Below are 14,203 nucleotides of genomic sequence, written 5' to 3' on the forward strand. Positions count from 1 at the left end.
TGATTTTAGCCAGGTCAATCAGCTTTCGCTGCTTTTCCAGGCTCTCGCTGGTGGGCGCTGCCTCCCACTGCTCCTATTTTTCATTCTATATTCAAGGAGCTGCCGTTACGATTTGGCAGCCCCATGTAATATGATTTAGGAGTGTTCAATATGAGAGATTTGGGGTGGGGGCTTAAAAGCCGCAATTATTTTAATTGCGGACTCGAACGAATTTTGTCCAGTTCGTTTTCCTCGGTTGCTTCTTGACAAACCTTTCCAGCGCCGCTTGTTCCAGGGGTATAGTGCAAAAATAATAACAAAGGACTATCTTGGGCCAGCACTCTAAACACGAATAAGGCTATGTGGTAGTAAAAAGGGAAACACTGTCTTCGAGCGCACTCCCTAAAAGTGAGTACGCTAGAAGGGGCAGGACATGCTGTCAATGATTAGTAGATTTCGATCACTAAATATACTGAATGCTAACTCTTGGCAACGGAGGTACATTCCCACTGTGAAGGAATAAAATTTGATGTGGTTAGCAAGGAACTTTGAAACGCTGCTCGGGAGGTCCTGAGGTTACTGAGATTGGGAAAAAGAAGAGATTGAAACCTTTTTTAAAATCTTCGTAACTGCTAGAACTTCGCACATTTTGAAGAGGGAATTTGTTTCCGTTGCCAACCGTAAGTATTCCCTATTTATAGTGACATAAATCTACCTCAGATCTTGAACAGCATATGCTGCCCTAAAAGGTAATGCTCTAGAGGAGCATCTCACTCCTTTCTTACTCCACTCGTGCTCAGAGTGTAGTGGTGAGTGTAGCGGCCCAGCGTGGACAAATGGGGTCTGCTCGGAAGCGCTGCAGTTTTATGCACAAACTATTTAAATACCCAATTTGTAATCCTCTAACAAAAGCATTTCTCCCGTCGTCCAGTATTTATTGAGGATGCGATGGCGTTGAGAATGAAAGCCTCCTAGAATTCTGGAGAGTTAGTTTGCCGTAATAATGCAGCTCAAAGCAATTTTTAGAGATCGTACATCGTGATCCAGAAACGCTTTGTGTTCGTAGTATAATGATTTCATAAAGCCAATTATCTCGGTCGTCAAACGTGTTACTAAGGGACACAGATAAGAGTTCTCCTACACCCGCACGAGAACTTTGCCTACGGGGACGCTTTATATTGCGTCGTGCGCAGACCAAGTACGGAAAATGTGTACGGCTTTACTATGTACATTTGGTATTGAACTTATTGCCTCAAGATGTCATTGTTTTCGGAAGCGGAAAACAAATTGTTCTGCAGCAATAGTCTTCAATCCTTCCGTGTTTTGTTTTTTCTTTGTGCTTAACTGATTTCTTTTTTGTTGCTCCTTAAAATTTAGAAGCCTATTTTTTTAATAAGTTTGTCTATGAATGATCTTGAAGTCACCAACTGCCAGGCACTGCCCCTCAAGCCTTCCATGGCTTTGACAGGCGTGAATCGGTACTATGTTCTGTGAAAAAATATAAACAAAATATTATTTTTGCACTCATGTAATCAAAATGTACGTACATCAGTACACTCGAAACCCAACCCGCAAAGTGCCTGTTGGGCTGTGTTGTAAAAGAGCGGCGTAAAGGCGACAGCACACGCAAAAACTAAAGCACATCGAAATTTACCTTTATTTGGTACTCCTTTTCTTCGGAAGCGATTTTGCATATTCCCGCCATGTATTGTCAGCGACATTCAAGCTTGCGGAAGCCAATGTGCTTCATATTGTACTTATGAAGGCAAGAGTTAAGGTGACATTCATCTCTTGCTAGCAACTACAAGGCTGATGACAAAGCAGCCGCAGTTATGCACGTGAATAGCGGTCTATCTTTCACCCAATGAGAGGCAGACCTCCGAGACCAGAAGTCCTTGGTCTTGTCGACCGTGAGTCCAGGGGCTTCGGCGTGGTGTCTTCGTAGACCGGCTCCTCCGTTGCGTCCAAGCTGATTTCTGAGGGGTCCAGGTTCTTCCAGTTGTCAGGCTCCGCATCCACAATGGGCTCCTCTTCAGGCTCTTCCTCAGGCTCCTCCGTGGTCACTGGCACAGAGGCACCATCTTGTCCCGGTCCCGGTGCCGGTGCTGGACTGACAGGAATCTTGTTGTTTTGCATCTTCCGGCGCGCCAGATAGTCCTTCCAGAAGTTTGGAGGGGAGAAAGTCTGCCACTGCTTGGCCTCTGCGGGGTCAAGCTTATATTCCCTACACTTCTCGGTCACGAGAGGAATGTAAAACCTGCGGAAAAAAAGGACGTAAAACCCATTACAAATGGTGAAGTGCGGCAACCTTTGTTGAGCAGAGGGAATGCAGAGTAGCATGCCTGTGATTTTTAAACGGCGGCTGAATTCTCTGCTTTTTCACTAAAAGGTTTCCCTCTCTCAGCTATAAATGCCTTCGCTTCGATTGTGGTTACGTATTTCAGACCTACTTCGTAAAAACGGCAAGACGTTGCTTTAACAGCGGTGACATGCAACGTTGTTTTCAGAGTGGGGAACATACGCTTAGAATTTCTCTTGCACAAACGTTCGACGTCACTCATTTCGCCTGCGAATCCTGGTCGCTTATGGCACCTGACGTAACGATATAGCAATTTTAATAACTACTGATGAAAAATCTGCGCATTCACGAGTACCCACTATACAAAAGACGTACTGGCTAAGCTGTAGCAATTCACACTGATGTAGGTTTAATTTTGCAACCCCCCAGGCTTTCACTTCAAGCACTTACGCATTGTTTCGGACACACTTCTTGGGGTATGTGTAGTCAAAGCAACTTGTTCGCAGGACGTTGAAGAATAACTTGCCAACAGTGACTGAAGGCACAGTACTGTCGTTGAGGAGGCAACCGTAGAATTTCCTGTCGTCCTTGCAGTGGGTCCTGTAAAAATGCGTGTTTGCAAAGTATTACTGCTTTTAAAAAGCAGCCAGTGAGAAAAAAAAGACAAAAGATGTTTACATGCGGAAAACATTCAGTGAATAGTAGGAGAATAATTTTTGTGGAAAAAATATTGAAGACAAGCGCCGAGAATAGAGTCCTCAGTCCAGGACCCTAGGTAAATTTTGCAGCCCTCTTTGCCCGTTCGATCAGCTGTAGCTGCCGGTCGGGGTCAGAGCAGGACTATCTCTCTCCCACCGCACGTCAGAAGAATGGGAGACATTTATTTAAATTAACCTTATTACGGTCACAATATTCTTTTTAGTCCCGTAGTTTTATTTTTGTTACTTACAATCTGTGCAAACACTAAGCTTACATTAAATTTTTACATTGTCTTTTTACACTTACAGCGCGATATCAAAACATCGGTGTCAAATGCTCATGCTTTACATTATTTGAATCAGGGTATTCGTCGGGGCTAATTCATTGCTATCAACAGATTAATCCAGCGCTCTAGAAAGAGGACGCAAATAAACATGCAACAGAGGCAGGTTTCGTCCTGTGTTGTGTGTTTTCTCGCGTCGTTGTTCTTTCTTGCTGGGTTTATCTGTTTATATTTTTTGTTTAGCGTAGCATGGTAGAAGTTACTAATGCGTCAGTTTTGTTGAAAAGCCAGGATGCCAGTGCACGGCGCATGGAAATCTCTGTGCACCTATGACATCTAAGTTTCGCGCTGTATGACCGTATACACTGAACTCCTAATAAGAAGTAAATATCACCGCAAGCGCGTTCAAACGAATCTTTTCGTAACTTACATAGTGTACAGGTTTGTGTTGCGAAGGCCGTATTTAGTCTGGAAGGCGGGGATGCTGTCATCCGCATGATCGTGTTCTCTGCAGCAGGCATCGGTAGCTCTGGCCGGCCCCAAGTCGTCATAGTTCTTGGCCACATCACCGGCACCGCACCATTTTGTACCTGGGGTTCATTAATTGTACATTGAATGCTCGTGTCATAAAAAGACTAACACTACAAGACATACAAAACAGTAGCTCTACATAAATGGCCTGCCGCTCGACAGAAGTGAAATACAAGAAAACGGAGTCCGTTATCATATTTTATCGTAAGAAATGTATTTTCTTTTGTAGTGATAGCTACATTACGAAAGCATTTCGAGCCTTCAGCGTGGTGGCGCTGCCACCCTGTGGCTCCGCCGCCATGCTGTCACGCGGTTAGTCACGTGGTGCAGAGCAGCTGCCGGAGGCGCGGCGCCGTGGCTGATCACGTGGTTCGTCACCTAGTTGGTCACGTGACCAGCCACGTGATGCGGAGCAGCTGCTGCCATGGAGGAAGAAAAAAACTAGGAGAGAGCATGACGTCACTGGCTCAGCCTCTGCAAGCCATCCTCCTCTGACGCCGCTGCCGAGGGCCCTTTTGCGCACTAACTTTTGGGAAGCAGACCCTCCACAGTTACCAGACTGCCAACGAACGCATTAATTGCGGTGCTTTTTAGTCTAAAGCAACACAGCGAGAGAGCGAAACCGAAACCGAAATCCGGCTAAGAGCTACCGCTGCCTTGTCACGTGAGGGCTTATTTCCCATGATGCTTTTAATTATATTATGACTAGGCCTCAAGGTTATGACGTCACGCTCCCTCCTAGTTTTTTTTTTCTTTCCTCAATGGCTGCTGCTGCCGGCGGCGCAGCGCTCCGGCGAAACCGAAGCTCTGCAACAGCTGTGCGTATGCGCCGTGTCAAGTGGGACGAAGATGAAGAAAGAATGCCCAGCCATATACCTGGGGTGAAGAAGAAGAAGAAGAAGAAGAACAGCGAAACGAAGCGGCGAAAGACTGACTTTGCAATTCAACTGAATAAGTTCCACCCAGCCAGCTGTAGCTATCGCGTCACTCCAGGTTTAACCAGAGCTAAACCACCGCCAATTTTTTTGCTACATTTTGTCGACGACGACGCGGCCTTCCGGTTTTTACAACGCTTGGACATGACCCGATACTTTCGAAACACTTCGATGAACGTCGCCATTTCGTCCTGCAGGCAATGCGTGAAACTACTTTATTTGCAAACCAATCATCAATACTCTGGCAGCGCTTCGCATACACGGCCCTTCCCCTTTCCACACGCGCAGAGCTCGGTGAGATTGGTATAGCAGGCGGTGACATATAGTGCAATTAGTACATCTTAAAAACACCTATTAAGGCACATACCTCCGTTCCTTTCTTTCTAACGCTGCTAGCTTAAAATACAAGCTTTTCGATAGACTTTCTCTCGCGTGCTAGTTGCTATTTCCGCAAGGCTGGACCAATTTACTAAAGTGGGCCGGGTATTGCTTCTTCATTTTTCTGAAACGCTGGTCAGAAGTTGAAATCAGCGTTTAATTCCTTATTTTACTTTTCATTGTTTGCACTCGCCACCCCACACTCTATAAATTTTTCCCATTTTCTTATTTCTCTCTCTTTTCAGATAAAACACGAAGTACGGTAACGAGTTTGCAACGCGAATGATTTAGCTAACGTTAGCTAGCTTGTGATCGAAGATGCTGAGACATATCAGTGTTAATATATGAGTGTTCATGCTCTAACTCAGGAGCCTAGGGGTTAGAGCACCCGCTTCGTATTTAGGAGGTGCTGGGTGTAGGGCGCTGGGCATGTACATGGGAGTTGTATTTTTACCCGTGGGTGACATAGGCGCAATTTTATCCGTGGATGCACGGCGATGGGACTGCGGACGCCTACACCAACGGTGCGAAACTGAGGAAATAGCTCCAGTGCATCGAAGGCACCGCAACACGATGAAAAGAATCTAAACTAGAAAACGAATTTTAACTGCGAACTTCGCATTTGCTTGTTGGGAGGTAAAAAGCGTTACAGTGGTTTCTACACTGCTTATTTTTAACAATCGCCAGCATGACTGTCATTTTCAACAAGCATCCGAAAGCATGGTCTAAAGTTGTTTTAGGCGAGCCAACTTCCGGAAGACACGGAATTAGACATTTTTTTCTTGCAAGCGATAACCAAAAACTTTCACATGTAAAGCAGCTTGCTTTGTTTGAGAAAAAAAATAAAACATAGCCACTCCAACTACTGGCACATATTAAGTATTTATAAGCTGGCTCTCAAAGGACTACTCCAATGGGAGTACTCCTGTGAGTAACGTTTTTTCACAAATGATCTTCAATATTAAATTTAATGTACCTGGAAATATGAACAAGCTTTTGAATATGTCTCCGATGTAATCGAAGGCTGATTTCTGCTTGCTGGCGAAGTTTTCTCGAGTGCCGCAGAGCTCCAGAAACTGGTCCATTTCTTCGGGTGTCACTTTCGTCACCAGCGTTTCGGGCAACACCACGAGGACGCCTTCAATTAGAGCCCTAGAAAATAGAAAAAGACGTTGCGAGTGACACTCATAGCAATGCTTCGGAAAGATTCGATAATTCTTGCGCAAAAAGGGCCGCTTATTTCAACACACCGCGTAGCTAGTAAAAATACTACGAATACATATTTGCGGCCGCTGATGTTGTGTGTGGCCCTATTATATGGCGTTTATTAATTTTACGTTCTGTGGCAGCAAGATTGGTTCACTTTTTTGGTTAATTTGTTTGCTCTGTATAATATCTGCATTTTCAGCCTCCTGGCCTCTCATGTTCTCGAACAACTGAAAAATATATTGTTAGACTTAAAGCGGCCCCTGTAAAAATGGCCTATAGGCAGTCTGTAGAATTTTAATAGACTCTATTTCCTTCCTATAGATATTTCATTTTGTTTACTCATCAGTCCATAGACAAAAGTTCATAGGCGAAAAGTGTATATGGCCATAAATCTATAGATTGTCTATAGAATTAAGAGAGCAATTGCAGGGGCTAGTTGGTGGTTCATCGTGTGGGAACCGCGCTGGACTTAAACAAGACACAGTTTAAGGGCACACTTAAAGTGTGTCTTGTTTGTTTAAGTCCAGCGTGGTTCCCACACGGTCTATAGGCTGTCTATAGGATACGTATTGCCTCTAGACTTTTCTCTAGCGTTCGCCTATAGCGCGTCCATAGACTTTATAGACAGACGTCTATATGAAGTCTATAGACTGTCTAAAGAAGTTTTGTATATGCCTAACATACAGCAAGTATTTTAAGAGAGTATTATGCAGAAGTTTGCACTGCTCTTCACTTACTTGTCACCGAGGAGGTTGCAGTCGATCACATTACCCGATGAATTCTGAAAGATTTCAGCAAGTTTGTGTCCTCCCAGGGGTACATCCGTAATGACGCGGTGCCGAACGCCCGGAATAGCGCTGTAATATTAAAGCAGAATAGCAATATCGTTAAAAACAGTAACTCCCCACATTTTCATGTTAGGCACACAGTGCAGCCTTTCAGCTTAGTTTCAGAAATAGAAATGAGAACAAAACAAGTAAGAATTGTTTTGTTCACCTCTTCACTCCTGCTATGTTTTTGCGTCGGCTGCGAATTTATGCATGGTGTTACTGAAATAAATTTTAGCATTTATAGTACGGCGTCCTGTCTCCCATTCCTTTTTCATGTGGCTCGTCTCGTGCTCCGAGGTTCGCGATTCTGCTGTACCAACCAGACCGCCAAAACATTTTAAACTGAACTGTATACTGGTCTTCCCCCAATTTTTTAGGACGATTACTCATCAGCAATAATCCACAGATTTTGTGATCGAATTCTGCGCCGTATGCGACCATGTAATCAGTGTCAGTGGTCCGCACACTGGCCGACGCTCACACTTTTACAAACCGCACATTCCCCTGACCGTAATAACACACAATACTTAATCCAACATACTGACAGTCACAAGCATCGTTCACAGCTGTTCACGCGATTTTGTAGCTGCTACATCTTTGAATTTTCTCGCTACAATCAATAGGCCCACAGATGGCATATTTTCAATGGCCGGTAGGAGAACACGCCAGCTTTAGGGTGCGGCATACTGCACCGTAAATTATAAAATGTTCTTGATACTCTTACAGCTACATAAAATTAGTGCGCGGAGCATATCCATATCTATTTTTATCACTTTACTGCTTTGAAAAAGTTCTTCTTTAGTTTTTTAGGGAAGATGAGCTATTGGTTCAACTCCCTCTCTCGCGTTCGTGCTCACAGGGGGGGGGGGGGGGGGGGGGGAACCAACTTCTGAAACACAAAACAGAATGTTTACGGATCGACTATTTCGTTGGCTAGCTGGTGCTTGCTAAAGCTGTAAATGCGATTAGTTGACTCCTCAGCTTCTTCGGGGCATGTGCGTGCTCTGTACATAGTAACTACAAGGCGCAATCAAACATACTAAGTAAGGTGTCCTTAGCCTTTTCTGAAGGTAGGGTTACGTGCATGCGCTAAATTCACGGAGCTGTTTTTGACACGTTGCTTGGAACTTTTATCAATCCCTATGTGATCTAGGCCACGCAAAGGAATCCAGCGCCCTTTTAGCTTTCGAGGCCGAAGATGGGATAACCCCAGTGTATTCGGTTACACGCGACAACGCTGCCCTAATCCCCGTCAAAAGTGTGCCATTCAGCTATCACTGAAAAAGAAACTCTCAGAGTTTACGCCCTCCATCGCAGCGTTATCTGCACCGCCGCCTTGAAAGGACTCGCTTCCCATCTACGCGCTTCTTATATCTCTAGGCCTCCAAGTTGTTGCGCCCTAGAATCTCGGTCACTGTTGCTGATGTTGTAGTTGGCCTTTTTTTTTTTCGAATGACACGCGTCCACGTGCGGAGGTTGGCCAATGTTTCATGTGAGACCCCAAAAACCCGACTTTAGGGGGAAAAAAGCTACTTGTTTCAGGGTCTGGATGTCTAATATGCGCGGCAGGATGTTGAGCATGGTCCACACGTCAGTGTCGCTTCTCCGACTTTGAAGAGACATTGAAAACAACTCCATGCAATTTTTTTTCCTGAGCAAAAATCGATCTTTTAGCTTTTTGCGACGATGTTGATGTGTGTTTGGCAGGAAAATACACATTCATTACTGAGAAAATTGGATTTAAAAATTAAAAGTTCCTCCTGTCGCTAGATTCCATATCGTGTCGTCAAGACAGAAAAAAACTCGGTGATCGCCGTTTAGAAGTGAATGGCCGCGCAACCTGGCCTCAGAGATCTGCAAAAAAGCAAAAAGCCAGTCACGGCGCCGTTCAAGTCTGCTCGTTGAAAACTCCCGATGGTAGCGATGCTTGGATTTCATTTTCTTACCTTTGTGGCTTATGAAAGCCCCGGTTTCAGAGCTAGTAGAATCTTAGCCATTAGAATGCGGTAATTCGTCCAGAGCGTTCTTTTAATCGCACATCGACAACTTTCCAAGCGTCGCATTTTCCTTAGTGGCCGCAGCACGTCCATTGTGTCTTAAGTAGTGTAGCAACGATCGTGCCTTTGCTGTATGTCCAAGACATTATCTATAAGAAGTCATTAGTACGTGACACTAAGCGACTTCTGACAACGCCAGTGGTGCCATACATCACTCTCTGTGATATCGGTCCTCCTTTACTCCTTGCCTGCTGCGTTCGCCGCAGTAACGTGTGCTGCTTGCACAAGCGATATACGCAGATATGTTTCGACTGATCTAAAAGAAAAGCCTCAACTTTCAGCAGATTTCACGACGTTATTAACCAATTCACAAAAATCTTCGCCGCCTACAGCTCCCTAGACTTGTAATTGTAAGGCTTTGAAGTTTCCTATTAAGTTCGAGACGTCGTGAAGGTTTCCTGTAAAATACTCTAGCAAGCAAACGTACAATAGAAAGCGCTCTTCTCAGATTGTGTAGTTCCCAGTTGTTTTGCTACCGGATCTGTTTGCTCACCTGTTTGGAGAAAAAAACATGATCTAGACCTACTGAAAGAGCAGGTCGGCAAATGGCACTACAAAAGGGACTTACTTTTCTGTCAGCTGCCTGGTGATGTCCGCGGCCGATGTGTTGGTGATTTTGCCAAACGTCTGGTCCCAGGCGCGTGTCCCCAAGTTCACGGGGTTTACTAGGGAGCCTGTGTTGGTCAGCGTTCCCAAAGGGTTGGTGAGGATCCCCAGCTGCTGAGCATGGCTGGCCCGCAGCACCAACAGCGCTAAGGCGCCAAGAAAGATGTGCGGCATCATCTCGGCGAAACCACTCTGCGTGGAAGAAAACGAAACCTTAAGTGCTATATCTGCTCTACGTATTGTTTGTATGTGTGTTGTTTGTGTTGTTTGTCTTTGTGCTTATTTATTTCATCCCTCACCACTTTGGTTCCTCGATTTTCATTCTGATTTCCTCGGGATCTCTCAAAATTCGTTATTGGTTCTCATAGATTCTCTATTGATATTTATGAGCCGTTTGAAGTAAACCGGGGGAGAATTTTCTCCTGTTTGGATCTGCACCAAACCCTGGCCAATCCCCTACCGTGGATATATGCCGTCGCTTTTGAGGCAACAACAACAACATTGTTTGTGTGCAAATCAACTCAGCTCACGGACAAGGACGGAGACAGGATGAAGCAAACACGTCTGACTCCAGGACATGTTGTCTTGGTTCACGTACATAAATTGAGCAGGCTTCTTCGGAAACAAGAGCCAACGAGGTCTGTTAAAACGAGTTGTATTTTTATTGTTAGATGACAAATGGGGAATAAAAGCGGCTTCTCTGCTGTTAGTAATAGCGGCAAGCTCTAGTCAACTCGGCATCTGTGTACCTTTCCAGAGCAACGCAAGATTAATAGAACGCGTCTAATTTCCTAGACAGTCCTTTTTGACCTCATTCCCAGAGTACGAGTTGGGTTATTTCGGCCCTTCATCTAAATATTGGGAGGAAATCCCCGCGCGGATCCTAACGGAACCAACACATGAACTTGTTTCACAGCGCTACAATCAGTAGTTTCTCATTTTTTCGAAGCCGGCCCATGGCTAGCCTTTCAGTACTTTATCTCACGATCTGCCCCGAGCCGAGGGCGTGTGGTTAATAAGGGCTTCTTCTGCATCGCATGAGTGATTTACCATTTATGTTTCATCCTTCAACAACGTCATAGCTCAGTAGGTAGAGCCATACGCGACGTACGGAGGTCGTGGATCCAGATCTCACTGGCGGTTTGTGGTTGTTTTTTTACACTTTCTAATCAGCTATTTTTCAGCTATAAAATAATTACACTACTAATTTTCGATTGGTCAACACCATACAAAAAAAACAGACAAATTCCCCTATGCTTTTCGTGGCTTAGGTGACTGTTGGCTTCCTTAATATGTATGTCATTACCAGACCCTCATTTCCTCACCCTTGAATTCGTATTATCATTTAGATGTCACGCGTACTTAAAAAAAGACGCAACTCATTTAATTTGGACAAGTCCGCGAAATATGCCTTCAACTTGCAATTTCCTGGGCTCCACCCAAACGGCACAAAAGGCTTCTGAATAAACTTTTTTCATTCAGTCATTCACTGTGTTTCACTGCTATAAAAACGTGTTCAATAACGACGGAAAAGATTACCTAGGTTAGTGATAGCTCAACGCGTAAGGAAGTGTGCTGGCTTCGTCGTCGTATTCTGAACATTTAGTGCGTCGGTAGCATTGATCATGGTTTCAACGCTTTACCGATTTGCTAGAAACGCTTGTCACGCTTCAGCCTTCGCTTCGAACCCCAGTTAGTTCTAAAGTTGAACCTTTCACAATTGGCTTAGGCGACACTTCGTGCAAATATACATAGTTATGTCACCGAGTGGATCTGTAATTTTTCGGAGCAAACAACTTTACTTCAAGAAACAGTTCCTCAGAACTCTGTACCACTGGAATGACCCTTGGTGAAGGTGTTCTACTCAAGAGACTGATTTAGATTGCCCAGAGATACGAGGTCTCTAAAGAGTTTGTCGACATGCAAAACAGCTAGAAGTGTTGAGAAGATCCTCGTGTCAAAGCACTTCTTCGCATGTAGCAAAAACGCTAGTTAAACAGCACCAATTTTTTTTGTAAACGTTGTCAGCATGAATAGGAAAAGAAAGAAAGGCAAGAGAAAATGAAAGGATAAAAGCCACTAGTGGACATTTGTCTGCTCTAGATAAAGAAGCGTGTCTATCGAAAGCAAAATAGGTGACTGAAAGAAAGTGAAAAACTAGGAATCAAAATCGAAAAACGATGCCACTTTGCGTGTGCCACTACTCCGCGCTGCAAAATGGGCCCCAGCCTCTCAAAACAATCGCTAATCGCTCAGACATCAAGGCCACCGTACTGAACCATCAAGTCAAAACTTGAATCGGGGCCTTGAGACGTTACAACAAGCCCTATAGAGGCGCTTGAAAGGAAAAGAATGATGCCAAGGTTTAGACTTCGCGCATCAAGGTTGGCTGTCCGGTAGAGCCATCGATAATACTAACTTCTAGAAGGACGCTCGGCGTGATCTTGAACATGTTTATAGAGAGCTACCCATTTATACGCTACATACACTAAAGTTATTACATTTCCTTCAAAATAGGCACGAAGAAAGTGAGTGCTACAAAGTTCTATCCATTTTTGGTCAAATTGAGAAAGCATGGAAAAGAAGGTGCTCCGAGTACTTTAGAATCTGACAAAAATAGCATATTATCTTTGCTATTTAGCGCTGAAAACACTCTTGCAGTGTCATCTCGAGTAGGCTATGCGACATAAGGCACACTGGATTCATTTCTCGCCGAGGTGATTAATTCTGAGAGGAGAGAGATCAAATCCCTTTTCCCAAAAGAGGGGGGGGGGGGGGGGGACTAGAATAAATCTCGGCTTGATTGATTTATTGGTTTATTGCATCGTTTATTGAGCACATATTTTGGTTCTCTTCGGTTAGCTCAGCAGACCGGGCTGGAGGAGAGGACTCATTAAAAAAAACTATCCAAATGTCGTTAAACACCGCATATCAGAATAGAGAAGACTTCAAGTCCCGCGTTCTTGAAATGTTGCTGGCCATTGCACCGTTTCGCTCTGTCAGGGAACGAATTAACTAGGGCTACCCAGCAGCAGATGGATTGAGAACCTCTAGGCACTACTCAGTAGCTTAGATCCACCTAAACGACTAAAGCAATTCTAAGAGGATAGCCGAACAATGACATGCATCGCAGCGATCCACTGAATGCTATTTAGCCTAAAAGTCAGGCGACATGAAGCACTCGAAAAATAATCTAGATATCACACTTTTCTGACAATTTCTGTCGTAGTCTATAGCGAAGTCAATAAGGGATGTTTTCCTATTTTACTTTCGCTATTCTCACTCATTCTTGAGCGAACCGCATGGCACCAGTTCGGTGCTTGTTACCATCTTATATCGAATTTTCATAGGAGTAACACAAACACATTTCTTGGTTGGTGCACATTTGGAAGGTACACATTTCTTTTTCTTTTTTTTCACTCGAACACTTGCCATAAGGCGTAATTCAGACTTGCTGTATGCTACAGAAACATATTTATTTCCCTCGCTGCAAAGGTGCTGGGAAAATGTCTGCAATGTGGAATCAAAGTTGGTTACATTGGTTTAGGTTTCCGTTAGTTGACTTCACAACTTAGCCTACGCTCAACTACATAGTGGGCATCGCGCATCACGGTGCATTCGCGTGCATTCGATGTAAGAAGCGGAGCGTGCAACTTACCGTGGCCTTCTTACGCCGCTGTGAAACTGGCTTCTTCTTTTCAAGCGAGGGGCGATGTCAGCAAAAAAAAAAAAAAATTGCGGCTGTACAAGACGGTTTCTTGCAACAGCGCCGCACCGGCGTTGACCCGCAGTCTCAGGTTCCAACCACAGCAGTCACAAGCGCCGAAGCGATAGGCGGAAGATACACTCGACACAGATCCGTCTCGTCCGACTCAGCCGAATAGAATCACGCGAACGTCAGTTCTTGATATCCACTTTCATGCCACCTAGGCGCTCTTTTACATTTGTTTTTTGCTTAGACGCCCATTACTCGCTTACGGCGGGCCCGACGTGTAAGCTCCGGCGCTAAAAGCCACACTCATTCGTCGACTGACGCTACAGATCCGTCACGTGGCGACAGGGATAGGGAGAGCGTTGTGAGAAAGGGAGAATCACCCGTGCACGGCTGAGGGCAAATCTTCAGAGGATGTTGGCGAAAACAAATAAAAACGAGAGAGTGAAGCGGCTGGAGAGAGAGGCGCAGGCCAACGGCGAGTAAAAACACCCCGGGAGTTACGCGAAGCGGCCAAATCGCACCGCTTACGCTTGCGGTCTGCGATCGGGCCCGCACGCTCTCCTTGACGTCTGCGCTCGGAGCAAGACTTGTATTTTTGTTTGCGACACGCTGTCGGGCGGCGCTTTCACGCGTGCGTACTCCACACGTCCTTGTATCCAGCGGCGGAGGCGAGTTATTGCTC

General features: G+C 44.9%; 1 protein-coding gene across 1 annotated transcript; it reads right to left on the reverse strand.

Moving 5' to 3' along the window:
• Positions 1-1,613: 1,613 nt before the first annotated feature.
• LOC144136549 (uncharacterized) lies at positions 1,614-14,203 on the reverse strand. Its single transcript, XM_077668943.1, has 7 exons — positions 13,465-14,203; positions 9,769-9,998; positions 7,051-7,170; positions 6,081-6,256; positions 3,691-3,850; positions 2,729-2,878; positions 1,614-2,236 (listed from the first exon to the last, which is right to left on the reverse strand). Exons 2-7 carry the CDS (start codon positions 9,981-9,983, stop codon positions 1,837-1,839), a joined length of 1,221 nt encoding a protein of 406 aa, XP_077525069.1. The 5' UTR covers positions 9,984-9,998; positions 13,465-14,203; the 3' UTR covers positions 1,614-1,836.

This window comes from Amblyomma americanum, chromosome 6, assembly GCF_052857255.1.
Source record: "Amblyomma americanum isolate KBUSLIRL-KWMA chromosome 6, ASM5285725v1, whole genome shotgun sequence".
Taxonomy (NCBI): Eukaryota; Metazoa; Arthropoda; class Arachnida; order Ixodida; family Ixodidae; genus Amblyomma; species Amblyomma americanum.